General features: G+C 47.8%; 1 protein-coding gene across 7 annotated transcripts in view; it reads left to right on the plus strand.

The window, feature by feature from the left end:
• The window catches only part of MAP2K4 (mitogen-activated protein kinase kinase 4), an 84,503-nt gene that overhangs the window by 65,146 nt on the left and 5,144 nt on the right, over window positions 1–14,213 (plus strand). For all 7 annotated transcript variants that reach the window (XM_052688181.1, XM_052688183.1, XM_052688186.1 and 4 more), the window contains 3 exons: window positions 513–632; window positions 2,578–2,629; window positions 3,037–3,164. In XM_052688181.1, coding sequence (XP_052544141.1) covers window positions 513–632; window positions 2,578–2,629; window positions 3,037–3,164 — 300 coding nt within the window. The remainder of the gene's footprint in view (window positions 1–512; window positions 633–2,577; window positions 2,630–3,036; window positions 3,165–14,213) is intronic.

Consider the following 14,213-nt stretch of genomic DNA (forward strand, 5'->3'; position numbering starts at 1 on the left):
TGTTAAATGCAAGTCAGCAAAACTCCCTGTCCTCCAGGATTTCTTTTCATTTTCTCTTGCTTTGATTATGTCTCCAAATGTAGTATGAAATGTTCTCTGGCCTATGCAGAGTTGACATAAACTGCAGGGCATTTCTGTAGTCCTGCAGTGTGTGGCTGTGTCTCACTGTGCCATCAGCCTCCTTGAGAACCAGACAGTTTTTCGGGCATCAGTTCATCTAGTCTCAGGGAGCTAATATGCGATGTCAAGTCTGATCTTGTCAATTAGATTTCTCTGCTGGTGGATGGAGTGAGAAGTGGATAATAGGGGTGATTTCTCCATTGCTCTCAATGACTAGCTCAGGCTCGCTGCTGATCAAACAGCTGAAATTAATCAGGATGGAATTCTTCCTTCCTGTCAAATGCATGTTGCTGTTTCTGTGTTTTATTGGATTAGAGGGATATCTTAATGCTCTCTGGGTTTTTGTTTCTCATTTAAGCTTGACAGTAATAAAGATTCTTTTCTTTTTCCAGGGTGACTGTTGGATCTGTATGGAGCTCATGTCTACCTCGTTTGATAAGTTTTACAAATATGTATATAGTGTATTAGATGATGTTATTCCAGAAGAAATCCTAGGCAAAATCACTTTAGCTGTGAGTATTTTGTTAAGCATTTTTTGGTGTGTGTGTGTGATTTTTTTTTTAAGCTAGTTTGAAAAATTCAGGTCTCTTAACTTGTAAGAAAGATACTTGATCTGCATGCAGTACAGCTGCTGCTGTTGTATTGCATCACAGTGTTAATGAACCTCGAATATATTGTAGCTTTCCTATAACACATTACATGGTGGAGAATCAGGTCCTGGAGGTCTGTAACATTGACTCTGCTCAAAGCCTTGGCTGTCTAAATATGAGGGTAAGCACTGGCTCTGCAAAACAGGCTTTTGGGTTTGGGCTGTGAGGGAAGGAGTGTTGAAAAGTATCCTGAGATCTCTGTCCTGCTGCTGTCAATAGACTCTGTTGGGCCCATTGAATTTCTGCAGGATAGTGTGGGCTTCTGTGGTCCAGAAACCTCTTGGGCAGAGGCTCCTAAAAATGCAGGTGGGTTCTTCAGCAGGAGCATAATCAGTTTGTTGTTCTGGTCCAGTGAAAAAGTCACAGCTGAGCCAAGTGGGTGAAATAACCCACTGTTATTTCAGTGAAGCCTCCAAAAGGTGAAGGGCTGCAGGAATCAGGTTTGGGAGTGACAGGAAAATGTGAGTGATGTGTTGTAACAAAGCACAGACTGCCTCTTTGCAGTAAGTTGATGTCATGCTTTGTCAGTGGTTGGGAAGTGCTCATCAAGTTGCAACTTGTGACCTCTTGAAAAGCTACAGGCAAATTCTTCTGAAGGTCAGGTCTTGGGAGAAAGCCATCATCCTTATCCTTCCAGAAGGCATCTTTATGAGATATTGTACCTACCTGGACCTGCAGTCACTTCTTAGAAGCTGGCAGTCTGCTTTGATGGCTCACATGCTTAGTTATAAGATGTCAAGACTGAAAATCCAGTCTAAGACGACTGATGACTGCGTATGGGATGCATCATCACACTACTGACCAGCTAAACGTATCCCTGACTGAAGCAAGACCTGTGCAGCAGCCTGGTGTGTTTCACCAGATCACCCTTGATTTCATGCTAGCGCTCTGTTCCCCTGAGCTGAAGAGCTCTGGGCTCGAGTCTGGGAGCAGGAGATTCTGGCACGGTCCAGGAAGACCATCCACTCTCATTCCTCCACAGACCTGCCTAGAAACCAGTTGGTGGTTTGCTCCTCAGCAGAGTGTGGTAGCTTCAGGTGACAAGCAGAGCCTGCACTAGGAGGGCAAAAGGAGGCAGTCGGGAGGGACAGCACTGCAGCTGCCCCAGCTGGGCTCAGCAGAGTTTGCCAGAGCTTCTCATTTACCTAAACTCTTGGACACAAGAGTTTATTATGTGAGCAGGAGGGAGCGTGTGCACCAGGAAATGCAAGCAGGAAGGAGCAGGCTTTTGAGGCTTTTTGTCCTCACAGACATACAACTTCAGAGAGCTTACCAGCAGAACTGACATCCTCTTGCTGTCATGATTAAGTCAATCTTCTATCAGTTTCACTGATCTATGTGAAATTAAAACTTTTTTTTTTAGTTGTCCTGTATCAGGCCTCTTGAGTACCTCTTCCATTTGGTGGTGAATTAGTAAATCACATCAGTGTGCAGCTCCTCACACCACTGAGATGAGGAGCTGCTGCTCAGGCAAGGGCCTGGGCACAGCAGAATAGGGCATTTGTTTCTTATGGAAAAGGTACAGCACAGGGCTGAAAATAAGTTCTTACTTAATTTAACTAATGTCAGAAATTACTTAACTTCATCTCTTGCTTTCCTATTTTGAAGTGTTACTTGCCCTCTTTTAATATCACCTTTTGTTTGCAGGAAAAATTGTGAGAAAAATGTTTTAATCATATAGTTTATTTGCAGCACTCATGCCTTTTTGTATTTAGTGTTTTTCTCCCCTGCTCTTGGAACTCCAGAAGTTGAATAATCACAGGAATTTCATGACATCTGCTTATTTTTCATCTGTATTTTTTCCTAGACTGTGAAAGCACTAAACCACTTAAAAGAAAACTTGAAAATCATTCACAGAGGTAAGTTAATGTATTTTCTTCTTCTTGCCTACAGAGCTAATGGCAAGAATTTGAAGCAAGCTTTGCATCAAGTCACAGTGTAAATAGCACAGGCCATGTCACAATTGGGAGCATGGGGAGCAGTACAGATTCTGCATTGTGATCTCAGGGGTTGGTGGCTGATTCCTTGCCCCTCTCATCCACATTTTTTCCATACCAAGCAGGGGTTGGACTGTTGTACTGGGCTTTCAGGGTCATTGGGTGGCTCACTCCATCTCCTGTCGCTGCTGGTTGGACCTTCAGTGGTCATGAGCACAGCCAGGGGCCATGTGCAGCAGTCACTATTGGTGCTGATTCTCTGCAGCTGCCCTTTGGGAAATGGAAGCCTCCAGCTGAGACTTAACAGTTTAAATTTCCTTCCCTTACAGATATCAAACCTTCCAATATTCTTCTGGACAGAAATGGAAATATTAAACTCTGTGACTTCGGCATTAGTGGACAGCTTGTGGACTCCATTGCCAAAACACGAGATGCAGGGTGCCGGCCGTACATGGCGGTGAGTGGGGCTGAGCTGGGTGCTGGGTGCCTGTGGGCTGTGCAGCTTCCTGACCATCTTCACCAGGCCTGGCTCAGAGCGTCTGCCCGAAGTGCCGGCTTGGTTCACGGGCGATAAGCACTCCCTGCCCAGGAGAAGCAACTCTAGAGTAAGCACAGTTAGTAACAGGGGACGGTCCCCTCCCTGCCCACCGCCACCAGCCCTCTGCTGGTGCAGCACAGGGTGCTCTTGGCTGTTTGGGCTGCAGGAGCACACTGCTGGCTCGTGCAGCTACTTGTCCAGCAGGACCCCCAAGTCCTCCTCAGTGCTGTTCTCAGTGGGTTCTTCTCCCAGCCTGTACTCATATATGGGATTACCTCTACTCAAGTGCAACATCTTACACTTGGCCTTATTAAACCTCATTAAATTCTCACGTATCCACTTTTCAAGCCTGTCCGTATCCCTCTGGATGGCATCCCTTCTTTCTGTTGTATCAAGTGCGCCACTCAGCTTGGTGGGGATGCACTCAGTCCCTCTGTCTGCGTCGTTGATAAGGACGTTGAAGAGTGCTGCTGCCAGGACAGATCCCTGGGGAGCACAACTCGTAACCAGCCTCCACCTGGACATAGGGCCATTGACAACAACACTCTGGCTGCAACCATCCAACAAATTTTTTATCCATGCCGTTCAAAATTGCAGTGATTTTTGAAAAAACCACTTTATTTCCAAAGTGTGCCATAATTTAATTCCAAGAGAATGTAATTCTGGAGAGCAGTGGTAGCAGCTGCATGGAAATCGCTCACTCTGAGCCGCGGCTCCTGGGAGTCTGTCCTGCTCTGTTTGTTTCCCTCGTACTCCCAGTGATAAGCACTGTGGTTGTGACTTTCAGAGCTGTCTGAGAGTTCAAATACACAGCACATCAGGCTGCTTTGAAAAAGTATTCTTGGGTTTTACCTGAGTTTGAGGAGTGGCTTGTGTCTGAGCTGTTTGCTGCTATAAACGTAACTAATTCCAGCGGAACTGTAACTCCTTGTGCCTCTATATGCTGAAAAATACTGTGTTTTCTGAACTGTCTTATCTACAGAAGTTCAAGAGAAAGTAATCTCTCCCTTTGAAAGTATAATTCCCATCTGGTCTGGCTAACTACTCTCACATGGCTTTTGTCTGACTGTGGTGTCCCAGGAAAACCTGTTTGCCCTAATTCTGATCTGTGCAAACAGGAGCCTGAGTTTCTGAGTATTTGAGCTGGCTGGAATTGATGAAATCTGTTTTTGGAGACCACTTGGTGTGCAAGTTCCAGAACCACCTAACTTAGTGAAATGGGGAGCTTTGTTTGAAGACCTGGGTGGTCTGGAGAGAGTTAGGGGCATGTCTCCTTTTGACAAGTGTCTGCATTTTCTTGGAGGGAAGAAAACCAGTTGGAGCTGCTCAGTCTGTTGCGCTGATGGGGTTTAGGATGCTAAAGCAGAGGGCCCAGGGTGGGAAGGAGCTGGGGCAGGGTTTGTGATACCTTGCTCCCAGGCATCCTACTGCCCTGTCTAGGCAGTTCTGATTGCATCACTTGTGGAGTTAGGGATACTGTTGACTTTCCCCTATTCTCTGAGGTGTCAGTTCTGTATATAGGGGTCTTGCTCACCCCCTGTCCCTCCCTTACAAGTTCAGTGGACTATAAGTAAGAGAATTCGTATTCCTTTTGCTTTTGCTTAGAATTTTGGGTAGATAGTCAACTTTGCTCAAACTATTGGTTTAATTACTACATGACAGTTATTGGTGTGTTTGTGAATAGCTGTGCTTCTTCATTTCCCTTGGGACTTGGGTGAGTCAATAATACTTCTTGATCTCCCTCCCTTTCCATATGCACTGTGTTCTTTGTGCACTTCTATCACCAATTCCAGAGTGGGTTGGATTTTTAAATGAGAAAAATGTTTCAGTTGTGTTTATAAGAGCTTTGGCATGGTGTATGGTTTGTGGGATGAGCCAGCAGCTGGCAACTGGTGTGGGAGACTGCTGGCCTCTTCCCTTCTCTCCGACTCAGTGACTCCTCTCCAAGTCCTTGTGCATTCCCATGTACTGGAAGCCTGGGAAACGGGGAGATGTCCCCAGCAAGCAGACACAAATGCCAGCTCCTTCTCTGTGGCAGCAAAGGCTGATGCTGTAGTGATGCCAAATTTACCTGGAAGTGAGTCAGGCCCCCATCGCGCTCATTTGGAAGGGTAAATAATTGGCTTCAATGTGAAATAGGTGAAGGGTGCTAGCTAGGCTTCCATTGTGTGCCTGCGCTCAGCCAGGGTAAGTCTGATGAGGAGTGCTGGACCATGCTCCGTGATGATGAGAGCATGTTGCCTGCTCGGCCTTTGGCACTTTCAGTAGTTCTTGTAGCATGAGCACTTGCCCATCAGAGGAGCCTGATAACACTGTGTTCACTGGAGCCAGATCCCCAAATAGCCACTGATAACAGTAACGTTGGACGTCTGCCGGTTTGACTGGAAGTGGGCTGATTGGGCAGCAGGAGCCACATCCAGCTGCCAAGCAAGTGCTTTGTGTTTGAACCAAAATGGTTGGAGCTGTCGTGGAACGCAGCATGTCAGCCTTGGAGCTGCCAGTTCTGGAAAAGTTGTTTTGCTTTTGACTTTGAATTTCCATGTGGTCATTGCATTGAAAGAAGGAGTGAATATGCCTTGTGTTCTCTGAAAGAAAGAAGGGAAAGGTTGGAGACCACTGTCATCCCAGGATAGCTGGTCCTCAGGGCAGTTTTTGTGGGCAAGCACGATGCTGAGCCCTCCTGAGACCCATTGTGCTGCCAGCACTGTGGATTTGCTCTAGGTGAGGTTTTGCACTGTGATCATGCTGGGCTTGCAGGCTGGTGCCAGCCCTGATCCTGCCAGCTGCTGCTCTTCTGCTTCGTTGTTCCCCTGAGCCATGGAGAGCCAGTTCAAGGATCAGCAGTAAGAAAGCAAGCCCTCTCAAAAGGAGATGGCATTTTAATGCAGTTGGCTTTTGAGAAGGTGCAGAGCCTGAACGGTGGCACAAAAGAGGGATGTGAGCAGGGCTCTGTGGGGGAGCAGAACCTGGTTGCCCTGTCAGTGTGGAGCAGCTCTCAATCAGCTTCATTGCACTGCAATGTCAGCCCCTCCAGTCCAGCCTCCAGCTGTGTGCCTGGGGCAGCAGTGCCCAGGGTGCTGGCGGGTGGCCCTGCCTCCCTGGTGAGCCATGCCTTGTCTCCTGCCACAGCTCCTGGCCTGCAGAGGTGCCATGCTGAAGGTGACAGTCTGCAGCATTAACATCTTTCACCCATTTTAATGCCCAATGGATCCCAATTTCTGCGTCAGAGGGGAGTGATGAGACCAAGCTGGAAGCAGCTGGGCTATGGATGTGGGATCCACGCTCCGATGTCCTGCCTTGTCCCACTCCTTTGGGACCTCTCTCAGGACAGACACAACTGTCCCTGGGTCCTCCTGCCAGACCTCCTGGCTCCATCTGGAGCTGCTGCTGCAGCCAGGCACAGGCACCCTGTGTTGTTCTTCCTTGGCTGAGGTGGCATTGCTGTCTCTGTGGCCTTGGGGGCTGCATCCCCACATGCTAAGAGCTTGCACACAGCTTGGCCATGCACAGAAAAGGAGGAATTCCTGAGGCGGGCAGCAGGGCTGTCTCTGTGCAGCTCTGTGGCCTCTTTGTGGGTGCAGGAGGAGGGCTGTGGGGCTGGGATGGCATGGGCAGAAACCTGGGTTTAGCTTCACATTCCTGACCCAGCGCCCAGGTTTTCACTGGGCTTTGTCATTCATTTAACTGAACAGGCAGCCTGCTGGTTTGACTTTGTGCAGCTGAAATCCTCCATTTTCCTGATCGGTGTTGTGTGCGTTGGATTTCTTGTTTATCTTTTCGTTTCATTTTTTCCTTTTGAATCTCAAACTTGGCACTCAGCCATCATTTCATGGCTCAGAAAACAGATTTGAAGGGAAGCAGAGAGACGTGCAACACCATCCCTGTGCGCTGCACGGGTAATGCTGAGCTTTGAGCACAGCCCTCCCCTCTCGTGTGCTGCTGATGTCACCCACATGCTTCTGTGGTTTCAGCTGAGAACATGCCTCTGCTTACTCATTCATAAGCTAAAATCATCCATGAGGTTTGCCCAGCGTGGGACTTCTCCTGTCCAAACTTAGCTCCTTACGTTATGCAGGGCAGAGCTTGTGCAGAGCAGCAGCACTGCGGCACTGAGCGTGCTGCAGAGAGGTGTGGGTACTTTGCTGTGGGGAGAGGCATCAAGGGGAGAAGGAAAGGGTCACACAGCTCCCAGGTCCACAGCTGTGCTTCTCCTGTTGTCTTTGAGCTGTTTGGTTCCTGTTGCTCTTGTGTTTGAGGCCAGGGAGGCATCCTGCTGCAGGACGACATGGCAGTGTCCCATTGCTGAGAGCAGCAGTGTCCTGCATGGCTGTGGGAGCTGCTCGGCTGCACCAGACAGTTCCAGCAGTCACCCTGGCACTGAGGTTTAGGTGCAGCTGAGTGTGGCCTGTGCAGTTCTCCAGGATCAGAAATCTTCACATTGTGTTGCTTTTTTGCTGGACTCCCTTTTTTCCTGTGTATCTTGAAAGCCTGTGTTGTGGTTTCACATTAATACTGAGAAAAAATAACTGGGTTCCCTGCATTTCAGTCTTTCACAATTATTTCAAGGACTTAAGAGCATCCACACCACAATTGCAGTCATCTAGAAGTTCTGGGATGAAATTAGTTCTTAACTGTGCTGAAACAGCACCTTCCAGCCCTCTAAAATGCTGCCTCTCCAGAGCTTAACCCTGCTAACCCAGTGAAGTTTCTTGGAAGCCATGGATGACTGTGGCCTCTTGTTTCTACTTTTTTAAAGAATTAAGAAGTCCTTCCCTTGCCACGGCCTCTCTCCCCAGCAGGTACTTTCTGACTGAGGCAGTCACCTCTTAAGCTGTTCTTTGAGGGGATAAAGAGGCTGAGCAGTTTATGTCCTTGAGACAGATTGGATTGTGTTCTGTGGCTATGCTGTACTCCCTCTTGGTGTTCAGTATCCTTTTACAAACATAGACCCCAGTGTGGAACCCCAGCAGTGGATCGTATAAGGAGAGCATTGCCCAGCTACACACCTTTAATGATGGTGCTTCTTTGGGATTTCATGCTCCCCTGTCCTTTTCTAGGATGCTGTCTGTCACCTCTGAGCGCTGCTTTTTCTGTTTCTGTTTGGATGAGTCAGCATGCAGTCAGAACCCAGCTTAGCAAGCAGCTCAAATCACACTTGCTCTTCAGGAGCACTTACATATCACATAGTCGATATTTTAATACTACACACAATTTAACAACTTGAATTTTGTATTTTCTGGTGGATGTTAGCTGTAGACCAAGGCAAGGCACCTTTGAGGTCCTGTTATAAATGCTGTCTTTTGCACTGCATTGGTCCTCTTAAGAGCATGAGGAAGTTAAACTCCTGAACACTCTCAATGAAGCCAGTTGCTAATGCAAATTATTGATGCTTCTTTATTCACAGTTCTTTAGTACACAATGACCATTTTTAACAAGGTGGTGAAGGTCACAAAGGATGTATGGTGTCAACCCCAACAGGATCCCATTGGATTCATAAACCTTCCTTCCAATCTTTCTGTGCCTGGTGAGAGCCCCTGGCCACCTGTCCTCTGCCCTGGGATCTTCCTGCTGCTGAGATTGAGGAGCTCTGTTAGGAAAGCCAGTGGGAGGAGATGGTGATCCCCTGCAATTGGAAACCAGCGTCCCACCTGGGAAATGCTGCTGGAGAAGTTTTTACATGAAACATTCTCTCGGAGTAAATACGTAAAGGAAATGGGAGGGGAGGAAAGGCCATTCTCTAGAAACATGATCTCTCCTGATAATCTCTGTGCAGCCACAGGCTTCGTGGCTGACCTGGGAGAGGGGAGGAGCAGGAAATCAAAGAACAGAGGGGATTTGGGAAGGAATGTCTGAACTAAAAAGTTAAAGCGTGGATGAATATTTTGGCTGCAATCTTTCTTTGTGTCGATAAAGCTCCTATTACCTCTTATGTAGTGTTATTCATCCGTAGATGTAGAAAAGGTGTAGAACCCAGTGCTACTACTTCTATCCTAGAGATAATAAATGGAGAAACAGGAAGAAGCTGCTTGTCCATGACCCCCACCAACAAAAACAGAATAATTTGTGTTCTCTGCTTCCCTCTCAGCTGTTCCACTCATCACACCATCTTGCCTTTGCTCTGCTATGTCACACTATGGCCAAGGAGCATGGTCTCCTCCTGCTGCAGCATGGGCTGCTGCGCGGGATGCTGCAGGTCCTACAGGGCAGTGAGGCACGGCCTGCCAGAAATGTGGTGCCCCATCCCTGGAGGCACTCAAAGCCAGGTCAGATGGGATCCTGGGCAGCCTGTGCTGGTGGCTGACAACTCTGCCTATGGCTGGGGGTTGGAAGTAAGTGATCTTTAAGGTCTCTTCCAAATGAAGCCATCTGTGATCCCTGTAGTGATTGGCTCTGCCATACAGACCAGAGAAAAGAAAGAGTTAATCACTTTCTCATCAGCCACCTGATGGGCAGGAAGGGTATAACCTGAGAAAAATGTGGTTGTGTTGTCTCACTCCTTGTGTGGATGACTCACATTTGTGTTCTTAGAGCAAGGCTTATGCAGCACTGAGGTCACCTTCTGAGAGCCCTCAGGCCTCTGAGGAGATCCAGGAAGCTTATTGGGCTTCACTGCACATAAAAATCAAGATCCAAATGAAATTAGACACCTCAACTCTTTAGCAGCCAGTAGCACAGTTCAATGTCACCTCATAGAGTGCCCCGAGTCATCCTGCAGAGCAGCACCAGCAGGAGCAGCTGGGTGCTGCTTTGTGTCTCTGTACAGGGCTGCTGCTTGGCACCCAGCTCTGCTCAGGAGGCAGCAGGGAGGGCTCTGGGCACAGACACCTTGCACAGCAGGGCTTCCCCTTGTCTAGGAGGTTAGCCAGGTGAGCATGCTCTGGGGAGGTGAGAGATGAGGGCCCTCCTAACCATAGGGTGAGCCCAGCCTGGGGAGAGGCCAAGGAAGGAGTTCCTTTGTGGAATAAAACATTTGGAGGTGTTGGTGAGCAGGTGAGTCTGCATGCTGGCGCTCTGGAGGAGTTAGCAGAGGAGCAGGTCTGGGAGCCCAGCAGGTCAGTGCTCCCTTGCTGCCCTGCTCAGCACACTGCTTCCCTCCGCCTGGGCTCTCACTGAGGTTGGCCATTGCTCCAACTCCAACACAACCAATTGTGTGAGGCCCGTGCAGGGAGAGCCGTAAAGGAAGAACAAATTGCTCTTTGCTGCAGGAATATTCTTGAGAAATACAGCAACGTGAAAAGGGAGTGGCAGCATTTTCCTTTACTGAACAGCAGAAGAATTTCCCAAACTGTTTATTTATGCTCCTAAAGATGGTTTCCATTGCTATTGCACAGCCCCACAGGCAGCTGTTCAGCTGCCCTGTGGCTGCTGTGACTCTGCACAGTGACACGTGGTTCCCTGTGAGCACTGAGCCCTCGCAGGGCACAGCCCTGCTGATGAGAAAGCCGTGGTGATGGGGTTATCACCGCTGGGAAAACAGCACTTTCTGGAGCACTGCCTAAACACAAACATATTTGATCCGCTGGTTAACAAAGCAGCAGAAAAGTGTGCTGGGGAGCTCTGTCTCTTGCATGCAAAACTTGTATCCAGTCACTGTTGGAGCCGTGGAGGTCTATTAGTTCTGGCTGCTGGCTTGTAGCTAGCTCACTGTATGCTGTGTAGCAGAATTTGGCAGAGACAGCTCTAATCTGCAGCCGTCACATGCAGCTTCCAGATGTGCAGGGCTTTACCTGCTCCCATCATCCACCAAAGGCAGGGCAGTCCCTGGGCTTCACGTCCAGTGTTTCTCATTGCGTGCTGCTGTGTTGAGGGCAGGTGGGCTGCACTGGAGGCTGGCAGCTTCAGCTCACATCCATGTGTTTCTGTGGTGGAAGAGGAGGGAGCATTTACATCCTGTCAGTTCTGTTCTGTATTTTGGATTCCACGGATTGCTTTCTGGTAGTTCTTCACTCCTTGTAACCTTTTTATTGTCTTCTACTTTGGGAACGTGTTGGTTTAAGTAGCAAATAAGGATGTGTTAAGTACAGTTTCGTGCCATGCAGGCAGTTTTGAATTTGCAGCGTGTGTAGGATAGAAATTCCCTGATTATTTAACTAGTGAAAATCCAAATCTGAGCTTCAAGAATTTTGTTTTCCTAGGAATACTGTTTTGTTCTTCAGCAACATGAAACAACTGAGAAATGCAGCAAGTTGTATGTGCATCTGTTCTTGTGTCCCACCCCAAATTGCACGTGTCTGCTTATCTTGGGCTGGGAAGAGAGGGGAGCATCAGCTTTTCCCATTTCTGCTCTTTTGTCAGTGCAGATGCTGGTGCTCAGGTGGGCACTAAGTGAAGGGAGCCCTGTGTCAGGCTGTCCCTGTGCTGTATTTACTCTGCCTCTTCACACAGTCAGCAGCACATCCAGGGCTTGGTCTGTCCCGGCCATTTCCTTTCCTTGCTTGCAGTTGGCATTAGCAAGACATCCAGCAAGAACTGAGGTTTGCCTGCAGTTCTCATCCTAGGTCCCTGAGTGCTTGGTGCTGATTGCTCCCATGTCCTCTACATGGAAAATGCCCAGGATTTTTTGCTCTGTATTTACAGGGCATTTATTTTGGTCCATTGTGCTTTGCCTTTAGCTGTGCCATGGCTATGTAGAGCCAAGTCCCTGCTGCTCCGTCACACTCTGTGTGTTCGTGGGGGGTGGCTGCCCCTCTGTGGGTACTTCAGACTTACAGAATCATAGAACAGAATCATGGAAAGGTTCGGGCTGGAAGGGACCTCAGAGATCTTATCTTCCCACCTGCTGCTGGAACCCGGTAGGCAGCATGATGCCCCCAGGGTCTGGCAGGAGGGATGGAGGTAAGGAGAGCTTTGCACAGAGGGAAAGCAGTAGAGTCATGGGGCCACAGTCCCAGCAGTGCTGTACCCTGGCGTGGCATTGGGCCGGGACTCAATTGCTCATAGCTGGAGTCAGGCTATTCTTGTGTGTCTGCTGATCAGACATGCCGGAGGGGGCTGTGTGGGAGCTGTGGGCAGACAAGGCTGTGGGGGGGTTGCAGCTACAGCATGACATTGAGAATGGACAGGATAGACACAGCATCGTCCTTGAGAGATTTATGAGAGAGTCACCAGAAACTCTTCTGTGGCAGAAGGTTCCACACTGCATGTTGTTGATGCCACATTCTTCTGTCCTCTGTTGTGCTGGCATTTTCCATTTCCTTTTTGGACTGTTGATGGAAACGCGCTGAGAGCACTTTGGATTGGTTGGACCTGTTACTTCTGAGCAGAGTAGAAGGACGAGTTCCTCTTGTTCTTCTCCAGCCTGAATATGAACCAGTGTTCTGTGCACCCACTGGCTCCTCCTTTAGATGCTTTACTTCTGGCTGAAATCTCCAGTAGCTTCCTGAAATGTCCAAGAGCATCCAAATCCTGAATGGTCACCGGCTATCTGTCTTTCTTCCCCTCAAATCAATGAGTGACAGGATCTCAGAGTACATTTTCCATTTAAATCCTCATCCCTTCTACTGTTTTGGGATGTTTTCCTTGCTATCTCAGGTTCAAAATGTTGGAAAAATTGTCTTTACATTTCTGTTTTCCACCTGTAAAAGAAAGGGTTTGTGTTAGCTGTTAATTCCTTATAATTTGATTCAGTACTGTTTAAATGGGGAAACCAATATGAAAAGACTGTGCTTATCCAGGTATGATAGAATTCTGGATTGTGAGAAGTCAGAAGCATGGGTTTATGTGTAATGCAAATGTGATAGATTTTGACTGAGCTTCCAGGTGAGTACATGAAGAACTGATAATTCAAGAGAGTTTAATTTTACCAATTTTATTACTCTATGCTCATTTCCACCAGTATTATTGAAAAATCCATCCAGCAGTGCCCCATCAATGGGAAAATCTAAAACATGAGGTTAAAACAAATGAAAATCATAATTAAAGGATAAGAAAACAAGGCGACATACAGACCTGAGAGGGCAGGAAAGAATAATAGAATCACAGAGTCACAGAAGTTGGAGAAGACCTCTATGATCATCTCGTCCAGCTGGCCACCTACCACTAATATTGCCCTCTAACCCATTTCTTACACATTTCCTTTTGTACTATTTGATCCATCCAAGAAGACCATTCCAGCATCTCGAAACCATCAGAGAATATTAGATTGCATTTTCCCTTCCCACTGCTGTTATCTGTTAACCCACAAAGCCCCACGTTTTCTTCAGGCAGCCCATGATTGGTCTGGTGGGCATGGGAAGGGTGGGTTGATGGTTGGACCAGATGATCTTAGTGGTCTTTCCCAACCTTAATGATTCTGTGATTCTGTGACCCTGAAAGACAGCATTCAGGGCATTTGAACCCAGCCTGTTTCAAAGCAGATATTGTAACTGGGAGAGAGTTCTTCCCTTTCTCTTTGGGGTATGTTTGATAGTTTGATTGGTGACCTCAGTGTGTGCCCTTGTTAGAGAAGATCCTAATGAGTGAGGAAAAGGAAAAGGTTTGGAAGCACATTTGGGGCTGCTTTGTGCAAGCAGAGGGTGGCAAAGAGGAAAGCTAGCAGCAGGACAGAGCAGCCAAAATTGCCTTGGGCTCTGGGGCTAGGGAGCTGCTGTGGGGACCTGATTGTTTTCTCACACATGCAGTGGTCCACTGGAAGTTTGAGGTTGCACTAAGGGATTTTGTTGGTTGCATGGCGCTCATCAGTATGCATCTGTCGTGAAATCTTATGGAAATGCAGCTCACAGAGCAGTCGGGGCTTTCCTAATATTTCTTGCAGCTGATAATTTAGTATTGAATTACAGTTCAGGTCTCTCTATTGTTGTTTGCAGTCAAATCAGAATGTGATCCTGTTTCTTTTAGCATTTTAATTATTACATTTGTGATAAAAAAGGCATTCTCATAAAGATGACATGCAAAGCATTGAGAAAGTCCTGCTCCCTGATCACTCTGGGGTGCAGGTGTCCGCCTTGCTGTCCACGTTTTCTGTGGGAA

This window comes from Tympanuchus pallidicinctus, unplaced genomic scaffold (assembly GCF_026119805.1).
Source record: "Tympanuchus pallidicinctus isolate F22 unplaced genomic scaffold, pur_lepc_1.0 scaffold23, whole genome shotgun sequence".
In the NCBI taxonomy this organism is placed as follows: Eukaryota; Metazoa; Chordata; class Aves; order Galliformes; family Phasianidae; genus Tympanuchus; species Tympanuchus pallidicinctus.